The sequence below is a fragment of the Folsomia candida genome, unplaced genomic scaffold, assembly GCF_002217175.1.
Source record: "Folsomia candida strain VU population unplaced genomic scaffold, ASM221717v1 Fcan01_Sc014, whole genome shotgun sequence".
Taxonomy (NCBI): Eukaryota; Metazoa; Arthropoda; class Collembola; order Entomobryomorpha; family Isotomidae; genus Folsomia; species Folsomia candida.
The window spans coordinates 3743210-3765416 of NW_019091206.1; the positions used below are offsets into that span (position 1 = coordinate 3743210).

Sequence of the window (22207 nt, forward strand, 5' to 3'; positions counted from 1 at the left end):
GAGGGTACTATTTCGAGAAGTAAACTTGAAATATCCAGTGTGCAGCCTTTACTTAGCCCGAGTCAGGGTCAGTGTCAGCTTCTAACTTTTAGTCAGACGACCTGCACCAACTACTATTCGTAATCGGCAAAAATGTTCCCATAATCCAGCATGCAAAATTTCAGCTCCTTGACCAATTTTAAAACCAGTACGGGTCTCAGTCTTCTGGGCTGGGCCCACAAAAATATTCATATTCAATGAATATGAATATTATTCATGTTCTTTAGTCCGATGTGCATCATTTTTATTCTACCAATATAAAAAGCAGTGTGTCACCTTGTTAAATCTCTGTGGAAAAATCTTAATATTTACTTCATATTTTTCAATCTAGTCTACCCCCACGGGGTCATGCCAAATTTCAGTCTTCTACGAGTGTCAGGAGCGAATTTCATCTTTTTAATACAATTTTTAAAAATCGATGTGAGTCACCCCCTTAAAGGTGTCTCCACATAAAAATGTTACCAATTTCAATTCGCATATTCTTTCATCAGGGGCCATTAGCAATCTCTGCACTAATTTCAGCTCGATTGGATAATTTCCAAAAATCGGTATGGTATCGGGTCCCTCCAGTCGAAAATTTTCCCAATTTAAATTCATATTCTTCAATTAGACACCATTAGCAATCTCGATGCCAAATTACAACTTTCAACGAGGATTTTGAAATACTCCACCCACCCAGATGACCACCACCGGTCAACCACTTAATCGATTTCGCCCATCTTCAAACTTAACTCCTCATTTGTCACATACTACATGTATACCAAATTTAAAGTCGCTAGGACGAGTTTAAGGAAAGTTATCGTAAAATGATCGGACGGACAGACAGACGGACATGACGGTTTCATAAGCACTTTGACTAAAAATCACATTTCCAAATTTCCCATTGTAACCAATGACATATTTTCAAAAAATTTTAGTTTTCTAAAAATGAAAATTTATTTTGTAACTCGGCCATTTGTCGTAACCTTATAGATTGATAAAGTGTCAAATAATCTTGGTATTTTAACGTTTATTTCGTATATTAGATACATGTACGTATTTCAGGGATTTTTCGTAAATACATATCCCCACTCAGGACACGTCGTTTTACGGCTCCGTTGAAGTTGGTGGCGGCGAAATTTTAGTAATGGCGTACAAGTTGGCCTACCTCACACTGCAGTTGTGAGGTAGAATCCTATCTACAGAAATAGCGAGAGAGATATATTTCAGCTGCCGGAGATTTAATTTTGAGCGTCGCGGGAGGTTGTGGCCGGGTTTAGTGTCGGCGGGAGTATGGGGAAGGCAGGAACAAAAAAGTTGGAGAAAAACACCGCCGCCATTCACAACTTTCTTTCTCTCTCTCACGTCGTCGTCGCGTCAGCTCGAAAACCACTCGAGGGCAACTCTTTTTAAACAACTAAATCGGATAAGTGTGAGTAAAGGGAGCTCCGATCCCCTCTGATAAGCGCACGTAAGACAAAGTACAAAATATGCCAATTTTTGCTGTTTGTCGACGACAAATTGTCGTATATTCTGAGAGCAGGGTGAAGGGAGAATTTTAAAAGTAGCTAATTTTCTAAATCCACAGGTAACAAATCCAGTTTCAGCAATTTTAAAAATTTGATCAAATAGTAAATACTTTGTGCTGAGCCTTAATAATGGCTCCGGCTGGTGTGGATAAGGAAGTTTTTAATCGTCGACTATTACGTCTTTACAACGCATGGAAGGTAATTTATCAAAATAAACTTTTTTTAGATATCGGTTGAAAGTTTTTAGAAGTTAGCTAGTTGAGTTTCATAATAGTTGAGGAATATAATGGGATGCTCTTATCTTCATAGGAAGGGAAAGATGATTGGGGAAAAATTGATGCGATGGTTGTGCCCGTGGGTGTGGACGAAGAAGTTGTATATAGCAAGTCAACCGCAATACAGGTAAACCTTGACTCACTTAACAACTATCATTTAGTTATACTCGTCATTTTACCACCCAAGGTATGATAATTGACTTATTGTTTTACCTTCTAGACTTGGTTGTTCGGATATGAACTACCCGACACTATTATGGTCTTCTGTGAATCTGTGGTTTACTTTTTGTCGTCTAAAAAGAAGATTGAGTTTTTAAAGGCGATCGAAACCAAGGATGAAAATGGACTGCCTCCTATTAAACTTCTAATTCGAGACAAGGTTAATTTAATTTGGTGACACTAGTGGCAGTATATCATCTCAAAATCTCGTTGTTTTTCAATTTATCTTACAGGGAGATAAAGATAAAGCAAATTTCGACAAGCTCATGGAAGCTATCACGGGCAGCAAGGGTGGTAAGAAGATTGGGACATTCACGAAGGACAAATTTCCTGGCGAATTTATGGACTCGTGGAGGAGTGTATTTTCTGGTGCAAAATTTGAAACGGTAAAAATATAAATTTTTTAGTGTAATAATCGGGATCGATGATAATTCATAGGGATTAATAATCATTTATTGTCCTGATTCGAGATTTATGTTTTTTTATTGCTTTCATTATTTAGTTGGATATGGGTCCCACCCTTGCATCCGTTATGGCAGTGAAAGAAGAGTCTGAAATCCATACAATGAAGCGAGCTTTTCAAGTGACAATGGACGTCCTCAACAAATATTTGAAAGATCAAATTATGGATATTGTGGATGGTGACCGGAAAGCACGTCATCAAAAGTTGGCTGAAGGAGTCGAGTCTGCTGCTTCGGACAAGAAATATGTTTCTGGCGTAGATACGACGCAGGTGGAAATGTGCTACCCACCAATTATCCAAAGTGGTGGGAACTACAATCTAAAGTTTAGTGCGATAACTGACAAAAATTACTTGCATTTCGGCACAATCATTTGCTGCTTGGGTGCCCGGTACAAGTCATACTGCTCCAACGTTGTTCGCACATTTTTTGTGAATCCTGCCCCAAAGCAAGAGGTGCTAAATACAGACTAATACAATTGAATAATACAATTGAAATATTCCACTCCATGTTACGTGATTTATAATCATGATATATATTTCAGGAATATTATAACTTTCTGTGCGAGGTGGAAGAGGAACTGCACAAATATTTAATTCCCGGAGCCAAACTTAATGAAGTTTACGATAAAGTTGTTGCTTTTGTCAAAAAGGGAAAACCAGAATTGGTGGACAAATTGACAAAGTCGTTTGGGTTTGGAATGGGGATTGAATTTAGGGAAGCTTCACTACTTATTGGACCTAAGTGCACTGCAACAGTGCAGAAAGGAATGACATTTAACATTCACATTGGATTCTCAGATATAAAGAACGACGCTTCATCGGACGATGGCGGCAAGAAGTATGCTTTATTTTTGGGAGATACTGTGCTTATCAATGAGGTACGAATTAAATTAAATCACGATATAATTCACGTTTTATTTTTAAATGTACATCAAGTAATATCAACAATGGTAACGTTGCTCATTATTCAGAGTGGACCCGCTACACCACTGGCCCCAACAAAAAAAAAGTTAAAGTCGATAGGAATTTATCTCAAAGACGAAGATGAGGAGGAAGAGGATGAGAAAGAAAATGAACCTGAGCCAACTGACGTTGTCGGTCGTAATAGACGAACTGCAATTCTGGAATCCAAACTACGCGTAAATGATTTTTATCACTACTAAATATAATACTTCAATCCAGGAATTTTATTGATCAACCCATAAATTAAACTATAGCAAGAGCACACTAGCGAGGAAAAGCGAAAACAGCAACAAAAGGAACTCGCAGCCTCGTTGAACGACGCTGCAAGAGAACGGCTGGCGAAGCAAAAGGGAGGCAAAGAAGTTGAAAAAGTTCGGAAATCCAACGTGTCCTACAAAAGTACTTCGCAAATGCCAAAAGAAAAAGAAATTGAAGAACTCAAGATTTATGTTGGTCAGTGAGTTTATCTACAAGTATTTTATTTGAAATTGTGTTGATGACTAGTCGAGTAGTCGCTGATGATGAGCCATCCTTTAATATTTTTGTCTGTTATACATTATTTGCAGACATGAAGTATGAAACGATCATCCTACCAGTTTTCGGAATGCCAGTACCATTCCATATTTCGACGATTAAGAATATATCCCAGTCAGTTGAAGGAGATTATACGTACTTGAGAGTAAATTTTTTTCATCCTGGCGCTACGATCACCAAAGCTGAAGGATCATTTGCCAACCCAGAAGCCACCTTCTTAAAAGAAGTAATGGGTCCACCAATAACCAATTATTGAGTCTAATTCTACAAAGGAAATTTGAATCAATGTTTATTTATGATTTAACTGATTTATTTCTTCTATTATTTACTTAGGTCACTTACCGCAGCATTAACACAAAGGAGCCAGGAGAAATCTCTGCTCCAAGTGCAAATCTCAATACTGCATTCCGTCTCATTAAAGAAGTCCAGAAAAAGTTTAAAACCAGAGAAGCGGAAGAGCGTGAGAAAGAGGATTTAGTGAAGCAAGACTCCTTGGTTTTGTCAATGAACAAGGGAAATCCTAAACTCAAAGACTTGTACATTCGACCAGGTCTCTCACAAAAGAGAATCAGTGGAACTTTGGAGGTATGTTTTGTCTAAGTATTTAATATATAGTTTCTGTCCAATCATAAAGTCAAGTGTTACACTTACTCAATTTATCCTAGGCACATAGTAACGGCTTTCGATATACAGCCATTAGAGGTGACAAGGTTGACATTCTTTACAACAACATTCGTCACGCAGTATTCCAACCTTGTGAAGGCGAACAGATTATTCTTTTGCATTTTCACCTCAAGGTAAACAATTATTAAAATGCATTTCAATTTGGGACGCATAGTTCATGAACATATATTTATTTCATAATAATTAAATGTTACAGAACGCTATTCTAATTGGAAAGAAGAAAAATTTTGATATTCAGTTTTACACGGAAGTCGGTGAACTCCACACTGATCTTGGAAAGCATCAGCATATGCATGACCGTGACGACCTGGCTGCTGAGCAAGCTGAACGTGAACTTCGTCATAAATTAACCTCTGCTTTTAAATCCTTTTGTGAAAAGGTCGAATCGACTACAAAGGGTGATGTGGAGTTTGACACTCCATTCAGGGATTTGGGATTTCCAGGAGCTCCATTCAGATCAACTGTTCTATTACAACCTACTTCAGGCTGTTTGGTCAATTTAACTGAATGGGTATGTTATAATTGTGATTTCTCTCATTTATTTTTTCCAATCATCGGGATTATTATACTAATCTACAATTTGTATATGCTTTCCATCAAACAGCCTCCATTTGTCATTTCATTGGAAGATGTGGAACTGGTGCATTTTGAACGTGTCCAATTCCAATTGAAAAATTTTGACATGGTTTTCGTTTTCAAAACTTACACAAAACGAACTGTTATGATTAATGCAATTCCGATGAATATGTTGGACCATGTGAAAAACTGGTTGACGTAAGTATTAATAATCTACTGGAATAATTATTATATGATATTCCGTGGCCATTCACTGTGACTTTAATTGTTAGATCATGTCAAATACATTACACTGAAGGAATCCAGTCTTTGAATTGGGTGAAAATTTTGAAAACCATCAATGACGATCCAGAAGGATTCTTTGAAAACGGTGGTTGGAACTTCTTAGAGCCAGATTCCGACACCGAAGATCATGATGACGATGACGAAGAAGACGAGGATGAAACTTTTGAAATATCTGAAGATGAGGGATCAGAGGAAGACTCAGATTCTGAAGAATATTCTGAGGTAGACGAAGATGAAGATGATGATGATGATTCTGCGTCAGGTACGTACACGTTACAATATTGACAGCTTAATACATATCTAAACTTCGATTTTCCAAACTATCCTATCAAATATGTAATTTCACTTTCAGAAGGTGGAAGTAGCGAAGAGAGTGGAAAGGATTGGTCAGATCTTGAAGCTGAAGCTGCGGAAGCGGATAAAAATCAGAACAATTTTCAAGACGAGTATACCCGTACTAAAGGTAGCTCTGGAGGTTCGAAACGGCCAGTACCCTCATCATCTTCTGCCTCCTCGTCAAGGCACCGCGATTCTCCTTCAAAGAAGCACAAAAGGTATTTAGAACATTCTAAATTACATGTTATACTGCGTTTAACTAGTATACATTGGCTCAATTCGTTATTCTTGAAATTTGTCCAGTTCTTCACCTTCCAAGTCTCGCCACAGCCACAGTAGCAGCAGCCGAGATAGGGACAGGGATAGGCGTGATCGACACAGCCACAGTAAGAGCAGTCACAGTGACAAGAAACGCCCAAGAGAATCTTCACGTGACTCACCCAAGTCTAACAAGAAACACAGGTTAGTTAGACAAAAATGCCATGTAGCGCTTATTGCCATGTATGGTTCACAAATCTGGAAATGCATAATAATATTTTTCTATTTTATCGTAGGAAATGAAAAATTACACCTCTCACCGACGCAGATCTTGTTCTCAATTAATGTATTGGCTTTCTTTATATGTGTAGATTAATATTAAATAATATAACTGCTATTCTTATTTAATTTGTGCAGTTCTTATCATATGTATACAGGGCTTGTAAACATATAATTTTTCACTTAAAAATAATGGCGTAATACAGGAAAGAAGAGAAAGCTCGTTTGATGTACCTTAATTTTATTTATTCGTTTATGCCATTCTGACATTTTTGTATTTATATTAATTATACTTCCTACATAATTTTATGTTAGCGTATTATTAAACTGATTAAAATTCCAAAACTGATAGAGTGATAATGATGACTTGTATAGTTGTATGACCTTCCGGTACAAAGGGGAAATGATGGGCGGATGTCTGAATGAATGAACCGTTCATAGACTGAGGTGAAACTTAAATCGGTAATTAAATAATTGTGCGTATTAAACGTTTCAATTTGGTGGTTGTATTTATTTCACGGAAAAAAGTTTGACGTCCGTACAAATTACATAAATATTTCATACTTTAAGTTCATCACAAACTTGTAAGTTTCGCCATGCGGATGTTGACGGCTTGTACAATAAGTCTCCAACTGTTTGGCTGGAATTGCAACTCTAAAGCATTTGGCAAGCTCATCTGGAGGTGATCGAACAGAATAAACGGGTACTGTCCAATCCACCCTTGAATTCTGGTGACCAGGAATAGAAAAACATAAGATAAGCATGCGGTATAATAAGTACTGATAATCACTAATCATTTGCATGCGATTTGGGTATTAATCCCTTTACAACCATTAGCTCATAAGTCTGTCATGAACATGAACGTTTGAATCATAAACGAGGGGAATACTTATGATGAGCTCCCAAATTGTGACGGGTGTGGCGAAATACAAAATTGTATGTGGTAGTGGTGAGTTAGTGAATAGAAAGGAGTAGAAAATGATGAATGAGTGAGTGGCGTTTGTGTGTTTACCTCACTATGCTTCATGTAAATTGAAACCTTGACTTTATAATTTGCGGCTTGTTCTGCTGATCCGATCATTGTAAACCACCAATAAACGATAGAATTCACGCACGTCATGTGTCGTAAAAACACTTCATCGTCATATTGCAAGTAATACAAGGGCCATGGTCCGTCTACAAATGTCAAAAAGTGTATAATTAAATTGATTCCATAAATAAATTTTACTATTAATAAATGATACTTAGGATAAATGATCCTTAGGTATATTTAAATGAGCATTTGAGGGGTACCCGAAGCGAGGCAATTTGAGTACTCCGACATGGTCAGGGTGGCCAATGGCATGTGGAAACCTTGAATGTCGTGAACATCTTTTAAATGCTTAAAGTAGTCTTTGAATCGCACTTGTTCTCCCATGCACTTCTTGTTCTCCAGTTCGAAGCAGTGAATTCGCCTGGAAAACATATATTGATTCATTTAAATTACAAACACCTTTTAAAATTCAAAATGGCTTAGGTGTGCAAGAATTATTTTACCTGTAGTTGCAATTGTTGAGGTGATCCCGATATTCTGAACCCTTTATTATTTTTGGGCACCCATCCGACAAATATTTACACCAGAAGGAAGAATTCGAAACTATTAGCTCTACGGTGACGTTTCGAGCCGTTTTGGACAAGTCCTCCTTGCAAATCCCACATCGCTGATCACTTCGACACTTTCCGCAGATGGTGTGACCCGAAGAGCACGTGTAGATGGGCGCGAGGGGAACCTCTTTGCATATCGGACACTCTAACGCCTTCTTGAGATCCTTCGACGGTGCGAGTTCATGGAGCGTCCCAACTGCAGCGCTACGCAAATAAATATATTCCCGTGAAACTTTGTCAAAATTACCCTGGGTTTATTCTTACCTATCCCTTCGGAAATCCATAATCACAATTTGCATGTAATAAGTACTGGGTAACGGGTTAACTCAAACTGATATTTTTTACTTGTCCAATATGATTATATTGGATTGCAGGTAAAAAAATGTGATTTATACATTTATAATGCATAGTATCTGTGCGTACACAACAGCAAATGCATGCAATCATTATTGGTACAGATAGATGTGAGTAAAAATGTTTCACTGGCTGGAGGTGAGATTATGATAAAACTTGATCAAGATTCCCTCTCGGTAGTTATTAAATTGGACATGGGCCGCCATAAATTACTCAAAGTCAACTAACTACTGATATAAATAATTATTTGAAAACTTTTGCTCCAGTTTAATCAAGTATCAAATCCCCGAAAATATCTACATGTAAATAAATATGTATGTATACGAAGAAAATTCAATTCCTATTCATGCTATATAATCCCAAAATCCACCACGAAGCTGTAAAATTATCAATCATCTTTTACGTAGTTTCCTTTATCGGACTACTATGTATGCCAATAGTCTAGCGTGATTCATTTTCACCAAATTCTCGGATGTCAGTATTATCGCTTAGTTTACATGTATTATTTTTTAATGAATTAAGCAACACATTTATTTTCATGAGAGCAATATTTATTCAGCGTCTGACTTGTGTACATACATATTTATTACATTTTCACATTTACAATTGCATGAATACATAGGAACCCGAATGGGTGGTTTAGATACATAATTGCATATATAGAGCGAGAGGAGACGTTGAAATGCACTAATAGTTACGTTTATGTAAGTACTAGCAATGGTAATTGCTATGCTTTTCATGATTAAGTGGTTGTTGTCGGTAAAGTGCCATTACAACTCTGTAGACCAGAATACTTGACTAGACTGAAGTTATACAACTGCACATTTGCATAGTCCTTACAGTGTCTTGTCCCTCCTGGAAATTGAAGACTAGAAAAGGTGACTATAAGTTATAAATTACGAAAAAGCATCAAGAAATTGATTGGGAAAGGGAAAGAGAGCGAAGGAATCCGCGACTCGTCATCGTCTCATCTCAGTTTCTGTACATATCGGTGAGGACTTTTTCCATGGGCGTGGAACCGATGGTCCTCTGGAAGAAGAGGAGCTCGCTAGAATTAAAAATTAATTAATTCCCACATATCCGGCAATGTCCGCATATGCATAATCGTCATCTGCGTCTCTTTTACATATCCTTGTGTAGGGATTAGCATGCAGTAAAACTGAAAAAACTCACATCCTCTGGGCAGGAACTTGTCGAAGGAGGGGCAACATCAGGAGAAGTCGTCCGAACCTAGCTGGCTGGCCCGGGTATTGGCCTCGTGAATGTTGGCAAAGCATAACTTGTGCTTGATCTTGTAAATTTTCCACTTGGAGTGGATCCTTGAGCCCTCGGGTGTCTAAACGAGAAGGAATCACAGATCAGATCTCATGCTCCGTCCTTCCTTCCTTTCTCCTCCTCCCCCTTCCCTCTCTCGTAGAAATATGCACATAATATGCACACATGCGTATAGTACATACTACAAACGATGCAATACTTACATAGTTCACCACTTCGGAACAGGGCGATGGCTTTGAGACAAGCAAACTCTGCTGCAACGAGAAAAACAGCCAATGTCACCAGCTAATCTCAAGTACGTATGTATGCATAAATCATTATTACGAAAGTCCTTGTAGTTACCTGGGTCAACTCCAATTGCTCTAAATCTAGACAAAGCTTCGTTCAAAGTACGCAAATCTCCGGCAATCTGGAAAATGCAAGAGTAAAACTCGTAAAAGTAAGTACGGAAGATCAAATCATGCGTTATTTTTAGTACGTACATACCTGCACGGCTTTTCCTCCAGGAAGATGAGACAAATGATCGGAAGCTGAGAATAATGGAACAGAATCCCCTGGCATACACCATTGGATTGCATTCAAGAGAAACAAATCAGCCCAGGCTTCCTCCAATAAAATGACCTAGAACAATTAGTGATTGTACAATTTTAGTAAATTATGGGACCGCGAAATTCATTCGGTTGCTATTTACACGAAATACCTGGTCACGGAAGGGAAGCGTTCCAAAAGACGGGAGGTTCTTTGCCCACTTCACGGCCATGAATAAAAGTCGTGCGGAGGTTTCGTAGATTGTCTCATGAGCAGGATTGTAAATCGTAGGAATTTCCACCCCGTTGGGAAGAGAGTTATTCGTGCTGGTCACAATGCTGCCAGAAAATCCGGAAGTTGTGGAATTGGATGAGAGGTGTGTTCCATTCCCATTCGTGTTGACCAAGATTGGAGGTGTTTTGCGACTCGGGGTGTTATCGTCACTCGTAACATCAATGCTATCGTCTGCACAAGACAACAGTTTGGTCGCTGATTAGATTGAAAATTAGAGAATAAATGGAAAGCTTATGGGGATGCATACCGTCGTCATTGTCTCTGAGCCCATTGCTGTCGGAGGATTGGGGAACGTTGGGGGGAGAAGTGTGGGGAGGTTGGTGTTGGTGATGATTCTGCACATATGTAGCATGGCCCCCTCCGGTGATTGAATTGTGAAGGGTTCCTGGACCTCTTGGTGCCAGCAATGGGCTGTGGGTCAACAAATCAATCATCATTGACTCATCAACCTTCGTACTTATGCACCACCAATTTCTATTCAAATTACCCAAAAACTCCAACTGCGACAGCTGCCTAAGTATAGAAAATATTGAAAAATAGAATATTATTCATATGTACGGTATCTAATAGTGTGTATTAAACGTTAAGTTGCATGACTTTTGGACTTTTTCATGATACTAAAGCATGGTAATTTCCAACAGTGTGTAATCTCAAATCTTATGGGACTACGTATAAGATAGCGCAAATCATGTAAAAATGTAAATTCTTAAACTGATTTGATGTCATACGTGGCAAACATCCAAATATAATATTTATGGATGCTAATTTAGAATAGTAATCGTAGTTTATTTGAAGAATTGTAGCATTTTTACTTACCTCTCGAAGTGCTCGTTCTTGATCCATCTCGCATAAAGATTCTGGCCTCAGAGTTGCAGTGTTTCTGGGCTGACGCTCGTTTTGAACCGCTGAAAGAAAAAAACACGATTAATCGTTTTTAAATACATCCAATTGAGTTAAAACTATGCAATTCCATGAAACCCTACTTGAAATAAATATGGAAAATGGCTGAATATGTGCTCTGCAGATCAATGTTTTACTACATGACTCAAAATTCAATTTGGTTTTGCCTTTTCATGATCCACTTGAAAACTTGCTTCCGACTGAGCAACTTCAAATTGAACTTTAGCTATTGGCACTTTATATCTGCTTTGCTGTGGATGTTGTATATTTATTTCATGTTATTCCCCTCTAGCATACACGTACATACTCACTCGCTGGTCCTCCTGACCCAACCTGCTGCAAACTCATCAGCATCATCTTATCCACTTAAATTCAACTTGGTTTGGCACGATTCGTATCGGATGTGATTTGATTTACTATGATTTGATCCGACTGACTCGAGACTCACTCGATTGAGGATTTGTTGTTGGTGAAAGAAGGAGCTTATTGACGAGGAGAGAGCCGACCGACCCTATCCAAATCTGTTTAGCTGCATGAATGTTCATTCTCGAATTCATTGCATGATTGATACTCTGAGCATTTTGTCCAAATCGAGCCAGAGCAAGACCAATAATCCAGGAAATCAAACCCGCATCTCTGAGCTCCTCCACCATTGCGTGGACTGGTTTATCGAGAGAAGTCTCCTTCCGTCTAGCTCATTGAACATACATACATACGCCACCAAAGACAACCGATTTCGACAGCAGCAAGAGGAGGAAATAGCCAAACTTTCCTCTCCGCGCTTTCACTTTCACTGAAATAGCTGGCATGGACCATGGAGGATGAGAACGTGGAGTTGTGGATATATTCATTACTCGGCGTCGAGAGAGTGAAGATGAGTGATAGAGACTTGGTCGTCGGTGGTTGGCGGATGGGTTGACCAACTCAATCAAATTAAATGGAAGTATAAGCGAGTTTGAATGTTCTCTCTGTTCCTTTTTGTGCGAAGCTCGGAAAAGATCTGGCTCCGCACCCTCATTCACAAGTCATCAGCCTATTAATCAAAAAGTTTCCGGGGCTCAACCCTAACTAATCCTGTCAAATTCATTCGATTCAATCGATAAAATCCAACGAAACTACATTTTCTCTGTGCTCAGCTTTCTCCTTGCGATCCCTTCATCCACTTTAACTGACGCCGCTGCTGTGAATTAATCTGAACGATAGATATTCATGGCTCCTCTCAAACTATGCTCCACTCCTCCTCCTCCTTCGCATCACTCGAGGAAGGATTCATGGCGAAATAATACTTCAAAGTTTCAAATTTCTTCAAAGAACAAAGGCAATAAATCCCTTGCTGGTTTCTTGGAATTTTACGCTAACCGAGTTAGTTTCATTAAATCAAAGGATGTTCAGCCCCCTTTGTTTTTCTGCACGTTTCTCTGTTTTCACTCACTTTTTCAAAGGCCTGCAGTATATACATCGTGCCAGTCGTAGGAGCTGGGTTCCTATTAAATTACTTGGCTGGAGATACATGCATACTAATCGTACTTACTCCGGTTTCCATCTCACATCGCACTCCAAGTATCATTGAATTGGCTTTGTAAATTTGTCTCTGATTTGATGATACTTCCTCCTCATTTTATGAACAGGAAATTTATGCATGCGGGGAGTAGTTAACGTTAACAAGTCAAAATGGCTAAGGGCGCAGTGAGAGAGAGAGAAAGGCCATCATCTACGAAGTACGAATCAACTTGGAAAACTGTGTAGAAAATAATGAGGTGAATTTGGCTGTCCCACCAGCAGCCGTGCCAACATATAAGTATGGATAAGCACCATATGGTGATAACCACTGAATTTGGTTTCCCCATCTGAGATGCATCAATCCGACGGAGGTGGAATAAAACAGGAGCCGTGTCGGTGGGTCATGTTGTAAAAACTTCAAAGGAAGGAACCAACCGTGCCCTAATCAACGTCAGAGAGATATCCTTCGTGGTGGTGAAAGTGCAAAGTGATGAGCACAATGAGGACCAGGCTATGGAACGAGAGGCTGTGTGAGGGGATCGTCATTTGATTACTGGCTTCTTCCACGTACTGTCTGGATGGCAGATTAGTTTGAGAACTACGATGTATTTAGTATGCATGATTGAAAGTAGAATCTCGTATCTGTCGCGTTTCTCCAAAAATAAATCCACTTTGACGACGATAATCGCGGGTGTGAAATGACAAGTTCATCACGATCTGTGCAATACGATTCTGATCATTGTTAATTCAGAGAGCGACGAAATGAAGTTGTGAACTATGCATGCAATCCATGAATTTGACTTGATTGTGGTTACCGTTCGAGATTTGGAAACCGCAAGAATAAACTAAGGCAATCATCTCGGAAAGTGAGCTTGCTTCTCTTTGTATGTATGCCTCATTTGCATATGAAATGAATGACGCGCCCTTTGTTATCCTCGCATCCTCATTATTTGTAAAAAAAATAGGAGGAGAACAAGGGGTACTAACTGCTTCCTACACGTACGTAGATACTATTATAAAGTGCTTCCGTATAATTATTTTTATGCTGAGGACAAAAGACTCAGCGATGCTACTATGATTTCGGGCATGTGTGTGGGATGGGTTGTACTGATGAGAAAAAAATGCATTGTTTCCAATAAATTCGGAAACATTATTTTTGACGTTGGATTTGTTTTTTGAGAAGAAAAGTGAGGCGCACATACCTCGCGGGCATATCCAAGGACGCGAGACGTGATCGTGATTTGCGGATAATTTGGATCCCTGCTTCTTTCTCGAACTCGTTTGTTTGCCTTTAGCTCTTTCGGACTCAATTTGCGTTTGCATCCAATCAAATGAATATCTCGAGTCTAGTTTCTCTAAAATGGATTTCTTTGCGGAGCCCTTAATTACCTTCACCTCTGACTTTAACCTCTCAATCTGATTCTGATTTAGAGATGCAGCCTCCGATCTTATTCCTTAACCAACAAAGTACCAGACCACAATAAGTATTCTCATGTATGTATCTCCATGTTAAACCCCCTTTTTTACTTGCACGCCATTTTTACGTACGGGTATTTTTGTTACAAAAGCTAAGAAATTATACGGATTGAGAGACAAACTTACCATCTCTGTTCATTCCCATGTTCAGACATTTCTTGAGACGACACGCCTGACACTGGTTCCGATGAGCCTTGTCCACTACGCAAGTACTGGAATTCAAAATTTTATATAATTATAATTCGCAACAATAAATATATTTTCATTCTACCAAGGTAGTACGTACCCCGTCCCAGCTTGACATCTGCACAAATTTAGGTAATTAATCAGTCAATTAGTTAATGAGGTCATGCTGAATTCAAATTTTAGTCAAGCTTCAATTTCAAACCTGTAAATCAATTTTCGGCGAACGCTTCGTTTGAAGAACCCACTGCACCCGTTGCACGCCAAAATCCCGTAGTGCTTTCCGCTTGAAGTGTCCCCACAAACGACGCACGTGAGTCCAGTGCTGCTCCTTCGTCCTGCGATAAGAAGAGTGCTTTTTGAGACCTTAATGCCAAATTAGTTAGTTGAAGGAGAAGAAGAAAGCGTGAGATTGAGGCGGTCAACCAACCTGTTGGGGAGCCGTAGCCTTGTTGGATGTAATTAGTGGGTGACCGTGAGCCGTCATTATGGTTGAGTGTGTTGTGCATGGAGAGGTTGTGGCCGTTGGGGGAGGAATTGTTGGTGGTGAGTGAAATGGGCATGGGGGTTGAGGTTCTGGTGGAATGGGAGTTTGAGTGAATTCTGGAGATGGAGTAGGGATGAGTGGGAGGGGGCGAGTTGTTGGAGGAAGAGGGTGATCCTGGTTTGGACTCTGTAATCATAAAATAAAAATAAACATTTCACATGTATCGCCACATAATGACGCTCCCTCCCCTCTTTATGGAGACACTTAGGCGTCGCTGCTGGTGCGGGATGGGTGTCATCAGACAGGAGCATTTTCACTCCTCGGCTGGGGGTGCCCCCACTTTTATCAAATTACTGCACAGATTTCCTCACTTTAAACGCACTTATGTATGGATTGCCTTCCCACTTGGATTTCTGCCATGCTCATCCCGAGCCAGCACTAACAAGCAATGATGGGCAAAGTAAAAAGCTTTCTTCTTTCTCCTTGAGAGGGAAAAGGCAATCGAGAATTAATTGCTCCCCGCGGAGGTCTCTCTCCTTTTCTCTTCAGCTCTCTCTCTTAGCTAACACCTTTCGTCATCCAAAGTGAAAGTTTGAGTTTCCAAATGTGTCTAAACTCAAAATTATCAAATCAGGTTCCCCATTTCGAGGGTTTTCAACGCTACGAGGTCTCTTGGCAAACTTTGTCTTATTTTGAGAGTTAAGAACCTTCACGCCAAGTCATTAAAGTCTCCTTATCCAAATTCCACTTTCTCTTTCCTTTATGACACTTGTGCAGAGCTTGAGCCAACTCAAGTCGACAAACTTTAGTCAAAATCGACAGGAAGGTAAAACTTACTTATTTAGTAACACGAGCAAACTTTGATGAATATATATCCTCGCTCCCTTCCCGACTCTCTCTCTCTCTCTCGAAATTAAATCAACAAAAGTTCATGAATGAAGTAAAATAAAGCACAAGGAATCTTCCCGAGTCAGTTTAGAAATTCTGAGAATGAGAGGAAAATAACTTTCACGGTGCGTATTTCGCACAGCTTTATATGTACGGCGCATCGTATAATTAAACATTACTCCAAACTGTGCTTGTCATTTAATTTCTATTTGGCATTAATGGGATTTCGTATACACATTCAATTAATATTCTGACTAGGGAAATGTTGGGGCGTTTTGTAGGAGGAGGATTTAGTTTGACGGTTTGGCTGCACTTGGCATGTGACTGAGGATTCCATGTGTTCATGAGATTATAGCTGCTTGACGATGGATGGATGGAAAGTCAGACTGCTCGGAAGTTCTGAATCAGCGGAAATCATCAAGGGAGGAGAATTCCTGGTAGACGTCGAATTTGGATCCACACAAATCCACAGACAGGATGAGTTGAGAAGTAATGGGAGAAACATTTGGGAATAATTTGGACACGACTTTACTTGGAGTTTTCCAATCTGGGGATCAGGAAGGCAAGTGGGAAATGGATGGATGAGTCTCCTGCACCACACGAGCGACTCCTTTCCTGTCCCTAAACGGTTATTCCCTCGCATTCAACTAATATTCATTCCCAGCTTAAGCCCTTCAGATTAACTTGTTGTTCTCGTCCTTCGTTGCCCTCAATTCCTGCCTTACATTTAAATTAAATGAAAAACTGCAACGAAATGCAATTCGCTCATCTCCACATCTTCTAGAAAATGGTGAAATGTAGCCGTTTAAATCACAATAAATAAGGAAACGCATATCATAAACGATTAGGTAGTTGGATAGGTTTAAGCGTGTATGATCTGACCATAATTGAATAATCTGGTATCAAATGTGACCATATTTTGGATTCAATTACCAGCACCGTATGGCACTGTTCAAAACAAAGGAATCGGGTATCATCCGTCCCATCCATGACAGATAGAAAAATCCCTCTTCAATTTATTCCCCATTTGTCAACATAATGTGTAAACACCCTCAAAATTCGGAATTCGCAGCTCAGACCACCAGCTCGGTGTTGACATTGAATGCCATTTATTATTATGGTTTGTTGTCGTTCGGAAAATATAATGGTCACTCTCTGACCTGATATTTGAAACCCGAGGGACAAGTGTGACTTCTCTCACTCAAATAAGGGGCTGTATTTCCATAAATGAATCGAATCTCATAAAAAGAAGGTGTACATATCTATGTATTTAGCGTGTATATTTAATAACTGGTATAGAATAAAATGGGGAAAGTGGAACTAAAGAACAGGCCAAAGGGTAACCAGCATGCCAAATGGTGTCCCATTTATTACATTGAATATAAAATGGTCCAATGTCCCAGAAGTCAGGTTTATGTATTTACAATGGAAATGTGAATAGGAAATCACTTTGCATTGTAAAGCGTCGCATCAAGCGACCAATCTGGCAGATTACACGGGCATTATCCCGTTCTCACCCCTCTCTCGCTCCCTCCGTCCATAAATACCAGCCAGCTCGGAATAATATGCCATGCCCTCCTCCAATTTGTCGTCTTCTTCCTTCCCCACTACGTACACCAGACGACGGCAGAGGCAAAGGACCTCTGATCCTTCACACTCCTTTCCACTACAATAACGGAACTTTGGGATGAAATCTAGAAAAATCTGCACGCAGGAACAAGCACAATACTTTCGGCGACTGAATGTCAGTTTTTATGCGCAAATTGATGTGGAATTAACCGTTGATGAAGAGGAGGACGGTGTGGACACGGAAGAACATTAATTAGCACAGTCCAGTGAATCTTTTCAGTTTGGGTTGGCCCCATTCACGCGAGTGCGAGGTGCCTTGTGGTGCAGTGATTGAATGATGTCCATGTCGTCCATGAATGACTGCTTTCCCCGCCCGAGTATGTACATTAGCTCCTTTGTGCGAGAGACTGCCTGTTGTTGTCCCATTTTTATATTCAGTGCTTCATACAAATGCAAATTCTGCAAATGCAATTTGACTTCTCGATTTTTAATCACGCTAATTTGACACACATGTCGTTTTCCAAGCCACTTTGTGGCCGATTTAACTTTAAACTTCCATAATGGAAATTCAATAACTGCGAGTGTGAAACTACGAGTGCACTGCATGCGTCCGTTTTAAAGCGTCGATACGACTAATTTTAAACTGGTTGGCAGTCAACCGTAAACAATTTGATTACGCGTCCTTTCAACTTTGCATTTGCAATCGTACTTCAAAATATGACGAGGCCAATTTCGTAAAATAGTGATGACACATTTTTATCGGAATAAATTAACAGATTGAAATTTTTCTTACCACAATTTCGTGTCGTCAACTCCATTCTTAAGTAGTTGCAGAGAAACTTTTGTCGTTTAAGAGCTATTTTGACGCCTTTCTCCAGATTACGGCGAATTCAGTTGATTATTTCTTTCTTATATCTCGTCGGACTAGAGCGTCTTTGTCTCAAATGAATACAAAGTGTGAAAAGTCTCAGAAACTGTCAATTGGCACACCAGAAACTTTCATGGTAACTTATTTCCAACTCGGGTGTGAAGAGTGGTGCAAGGTGAGACGGGTTGGATTGGAGATGACGAGGAGAGAGGAACCTGATGGGGGAAGGTTCAGGAGTTGGATGATTTGCAACTGATGCAGAGTAGCAGCGTTTATGTACTTTTGTAGTCTAATGCTCTTGGTTGTCTGTCTGGTGGTGTGGTACGGATTCTGCTGTGTACGGAGTCAGCAGGTTGTTTTTTGGTCGGGATGGTCTTTTGCTCTTACTTCTGCACACTTGAACCAGTATCTGATCAGAGAAGGACTCTGTGTGCTCAGGCCGCATTCGCATCCATTTTTACAAGTAGGAAATTGGTGGTGGGGTCTTTCTCTTTGCTCAGCGTTGGTGGTTGCATAGTATTTTATACGTCTCACCAACATCATCTTTTTATATGTACATTCGCCATGCTCCACATGAGCGTATGAAACGCCATCAACTTCCCATCAACGAATTTTCCTCCTTCCTCCACGATCGTGATGTGGTTTTAAGGACGGGATTGCCCCCGCACGCAGCAGCCCACATCCGACTCAGAGAAGCACTTGGTAGAAGGAATACTGCATGATCGATGGGGTCGGAGTTGGACATTCGATTTCTACTCTGATCCGTTCCGAGTTTGTCGGAGATGCACTTTTAGTTGGGCCAAGTGGATGGAAGTCATGATGTTCTCTGGGAAGGATTACAGAGGCAGGATTACACACCAAAGGCCGGCGCACACGCTTTCTCGAAGGCCTTTTTCCTTCTTGATCCCAGCCCTTTCTCCAGCCAACGCCACCAATCACAGTCCAGACCTCGCTCTCTCGGCCCCAGTTTGTTTCTTGCTCTTGCGACCGCACGTATGTACCCTCCGTCGCAAGGTGTGGGTTCGCAGGATGAGAAAATAGATCAAGTGATACGTAGTTTAGATGAGATGGGGGCAATTTGATACATAACTCATCCTCTCCATACACAGTTTATCTTGATACACACACAAAATGAATAAAATTGCATATGAAATTAATAATTTAATGATGCAGATATTTTTGGCTCATCTGAAAACAAAGACCAATTAAGTAATGGCAGAGGGAAGCTCGTAACCTTGATTTTTCTCAGCCAATATAATATTCCATAATTTAGCATCACCACCACCTACCACAGCAGGAGTAAAATACGAAGCAAACATTGTCACAGGGAAGAAGAATACACAAACGGAGAGATACAGAGATACTTTTTTCGGAAGTATTAGTAATTACTCAGCTAGTTGACAAACCAGTTGTTTTGCAGACGGGCAACAATGGGTTGACACAATGGAGTTGAACGCTCGGATATTTTATGAACGTCTGTCTCTGTGAAGGCAAGTGCCCATTTATGCTGCAGCACTTGTGGACTGCACGTGACCACCATGATGACCAGAAATCATGTCGACTTCAGCAATTGGGGACTTATCTCTCACAGGAGGAAACTGCATAAGTACGCTTGCATGTGTGCACTGCTGTATGCTAATCTTGCATATTCAATTGATACTCCACGGCATGGAGGCATATGCGTCAATATCGTATGGATTTAGTAGCGGACAACAATTCAATTCTGATCGGAATTTGTCATTCAATTTATTAAGCGACCAACGTGCGTCCGTCTGCTGCATCCCTCTCGGAAAGGTGGAGGAGAAGAAGGCGATGTTTTTCGGAGGAGGGCACATCATCGCTGCCACGACTGGCTCATCTTTCTTTGTTCAATGATGATGGAACAGATGGAACACATTTATTACAATACAATGGACTGTAATTAGAATTCAAGACTGAAAAAATTATGGGCTGAGTTGGGGTGAAAACTGACGACAGGCATGTTTGTGTCAGTTACATGATACATTTGTGATACGTTATTTGTCTCTCTGCGACAAATGAATTTGTTTAACTCGTTTATTGCCTTCACCTCAGAGTCAAGGTCCAAGTCAAACAATGGCTCATTTTCTGACTCAGAAAATAAATATGGAGTGACACAAAATATTTTTTTTCCAAGAAAATTTGCAGCTGGAGTTATATAAATCTTTAATATACCTTAAAATTAGCTACACTTGATGCAAAGATAAATATGCATACATCAACGGTTTTTATATGTTTAGTGGAGAGCCCACAATGATTGATGCTAAAAATAACAGTTTATTAGTCAAGTCAACGTTCCGTGTGCAAAATGTAAATATTCTTTTCATTTATCTAATTTAGCATTTATTCTCTTTCGAATCGAGCTAGCTAATTGACACGTGTTAAAAGTAATTATTTAAATTCGCCAAATTTTCGCCCTAATTTTATGACTTTAGAATTTATTTGCTTCGTCGTTTACTGCATTTATTTATCCCCCTGCTACCTGTGGACACTAATTAATTATTACGAATTGACAAAGTACCACCAAAGCCAGCATCTGGAAGTAATATCGTATCAACGTCTGTTTCTGACGGGAGAAGGTAAACAGTTTTGTCATTTGTTCTTCCATGTTCACTGGCATCTCACATATTTATGTAGCTCAGGAATACGTAACGTTCGTGGCGTGTTCATTTGACTAATAATAATTTGGCTTCGTACAATATTAAATATTATCCGCTACTCGTTCAACGTGTTTAATTGTTTGCTAATATAAATTAATCTGCTTGGTGGGTTGTTACCATCGCTTGAACTGAAGCTCTGGGCCGAGTCTAGAGGAAACATCACGAATACATAAATTCATTTCGAGAGATGAAGCACAAGATGGACAATAATTCTCAGATCACCTGCAGACTTTCTTCCAATTACTGCTCAATCCAGTCGTGTCGTGTTGCTTTGATTGTGTGGAAATTTGAACAGTTTCACCTCATCTGTCATCTCCAGCACGTAGAATCATCTTCCTTCCACCAATGCAGACAATTTCATACGACAAGCTTTTACCTTTACGTAATTATGACATGCACATTGTCACTGGCATCGGGAAGTGATGAGTAATACCAAAGAAGGCCTATTATCAGGGCCTATTATGCACATGCATGCTTATGGTCCAGTAGCGAAGAATAATGAAAATCAGTCTGCTTTTAGGTTCTTAGCTGCAGGAAGCATAACAAGGAGGAATACGGATACAGATTTAAGGATGAGTAAAGAAGTCATACTTTATGATACGGGGAGACAGCTTTATTAAACTATGCTCTTAGTCCAGAATATTTGAAAGGGAGACAATTTCTTTCTTGGGAAATGTATTGGAAGCGAGAGAGACTCCATTGTCCACATGTGCGCATTAGAGAGAGTGCGAGCGAGTTAGTGGATGGAGGAGAAAGTGTGTGTGATTGGTAAAGAAATCACGTACTTTCCAAGGCGGTGGGGTCGGAGAGAGTGGAAATAATAAAGTAATCTATTATCTCAAAAAGGAGAAATGGAAGAAGGAATGACGTGACTGGTGAACGAGTTATTTCAGTTGACATTTGTGTCAGAGGCATTTGTGTCTCTCCGAATACACACTTAATGCATTAGCAAGATTGAATTTTCTTTCCCGACTGGAAAAGCAAACCGCAGAAGGAACTCTCGGCAATCACATTCTCACGAACCCCTACACATTCGAGGTATGTGCCTTCTTCCTCTCTCCAAGTAAGTGGCTCTTGCTGGGCGGAATGGCTTTGCCGGATTTTCCACAACGCTCCCTTTCACTTTAGGACTGTGACTTGACGG

The 22207-nt window shown here is 39.9% G+C and overlaps 3 protein-coding genes across 5 annotated transcripts; 1 reads left to right on the forward strand and 2 right to left on the reverse strand.

Moving 5' to 3' along the window:
- Positions 1 to 1317: 1317 nt before the first annotated feature.
- Positions 1318 to 6911, forward strand: LOC110855821 (FACT complex subunit spt16). The gene is made up of 18 exons (XM_022104214.2): positions 1318 to 1489; positions 1607 to 1745; positions 1857 to 1949; positions 2043 to 2201; positions 2275 to 2427; positions 2544 to 2957; positions 3047 to 3382; positions 3476 to 3643; positions 3722 to 3920; positions 4034 to 4227; positions 4335 to 4586; positions 4667 to 4798; positions 4882 to 5196; positions 5290 to 5459; positions 5534 to 5808; positions 5899 to 6100; positions 6186 to 6344; positions 6437 to 6911. The coding sequence occupies exons 2-18, from the start codon at positions 1677 to 1679 to the stop codon at positions 6441 to 6443; spliced, it is 3297 nt and encodes a 1098-aa protein (XP_021959906.1). The 5' UTR covers positions 1318 to 1489; positions 1607 to 1676; the 3' UTR covers positions 6444 to 6911.
- LOC110855823 (E3 ubiquitin-protein ligase siah2) lies at positions 6910 to 8653 on the reverse strand. The gene is made up of 5 exons (XM_022104215.2): positions 8328 to 8653; positions 7956 to 8267; positions 7713 to 7873; positions 7432 to 7595; positions 6910 to 7147 (listed from the first exon to the last, which is right to left on the reverse strand). Exons 1-5 carry the CDS (start codon positions 8360 to 8362, stop codon positions 6965 to 6967), a joined length of 855 nt encoding a protein of 284 aa, XP_021959907.1. The 5' UTR covers positions 8363 to 8653; the 3' UTR covers positions 6910 to 6964.
- A 303-nt stretch (positions 8654 to 8956) lies between these two features.
- Positions 8957 to 18785, reverse strand: LOC110855953 (photoreceptor-specific nuclear receptor). 3 transcript variants are annotated; one of them, XM_035856722.1, is made up of 15 exons: positions 18311 to 18785; positions 15004 to 15246; positions 14779 to 14911; positions 14677 to 14694; positions 14517 to 14602; positions 14117 to 14368; positions 11331 to 11419; positions 11002 to 11027; positions 10762 to 10925; positions 10393 to 10685; positions 10179 to 10313; positions 10035 to 10101; positions 9896 to 9943; positions 9591 to 9753; positions 8957 to 9465 (listed from the first exon to the last, which is right to left on the reverse strand). In XM_035856722.1, exons 1-15 carry the CDS (start codon positions 18333 to 18335, stop codon positions 9390 to 9392), a joined length of 1818 nt encoding a protein of 605 aa, XP_035712615.1. In that variant the 5' UTR covers positions 18336 to 18785; the 3' UTR covers positions 8957 to 9389. The 3 variants fall into 3 exon arrangements, with proteins under 3 accessions (XP_035712615.1, XP_035712614.1, XP_021960082.1); XM_035856721.1 differs by having other exon boundaries at positions 9896 to 9946; positions 18311 to 18784; XM_022104390.2 differs by lacking the exon at positions 14117 to 14368 and having other exon boundaries at positions 9896 to 9946; positions 18311 to 18783.
- Between the last annotated feature and the right edge of the window lie 3422 nt (positions 18786 to 22207).

Bases quoted from the DNA above. Each gene is read 5' to 3' on its own strand.
- LOC110855821 (XM_022104214.2), top strand. From the start codon at position 1,677: ATGGCTCCGGCTGGTGTGGATAAGGAAGTTTTTAATCGTCGACTATTA. The intron at 2,958-3,046 runs GTGCTAAATACA...TATATATTTCAG, and splicing joins ATCCTGCCCCAAAGCAAGAG to GAATATTATAACTTTCTGTG. The intron at 5,197-5,289 runs GTATGTTATAAT...TCCATCAAACAG, and splicing joins TGGTCAATTTAACTGAATGG to CCTCCATTTGTCATTTCATT.
- LOC110855823 (XM_022104215.2), bottom strand. From the start codon at position 8,362: ATGCAAATTGTGATTATGGATTTCCGAAGGGATAG. The intron at 7,596-7,712 runs GTACCCCTCAAA...TGACATTTGTAG, and splicing joins CTCAAATTGCCTCGCTTCGG to ACGGACCATGGCCCTTGTAT. The intron at 7,148-7,431 runs GTAAACACACAA...CCTGGTCACCAG, and splicing joins TTTACATGAAGCATAGTGAG to AATTCAAGGGTGGATTGGAC.
- LOC110855953 (XM_035856721.1), bottom strand. From the start codon at position 18,335: ATGGAGTTGACGACACGAAATTGTG. The intron at 10,686-10,761 runs GTATGCATCCCC...TGTCTTGTGCAG, and splicing joins GCTCAGAGACAATGACGACG to ACGATAGCATTGATGTTACG. The intron at 10,314-10,392 runs GTATTTCGTGTA...TAATTGTTCTAG, and splicing joins CGCTTCCCTTCCGTGACCAG to GTCATTTTATTGGAGGAAGC.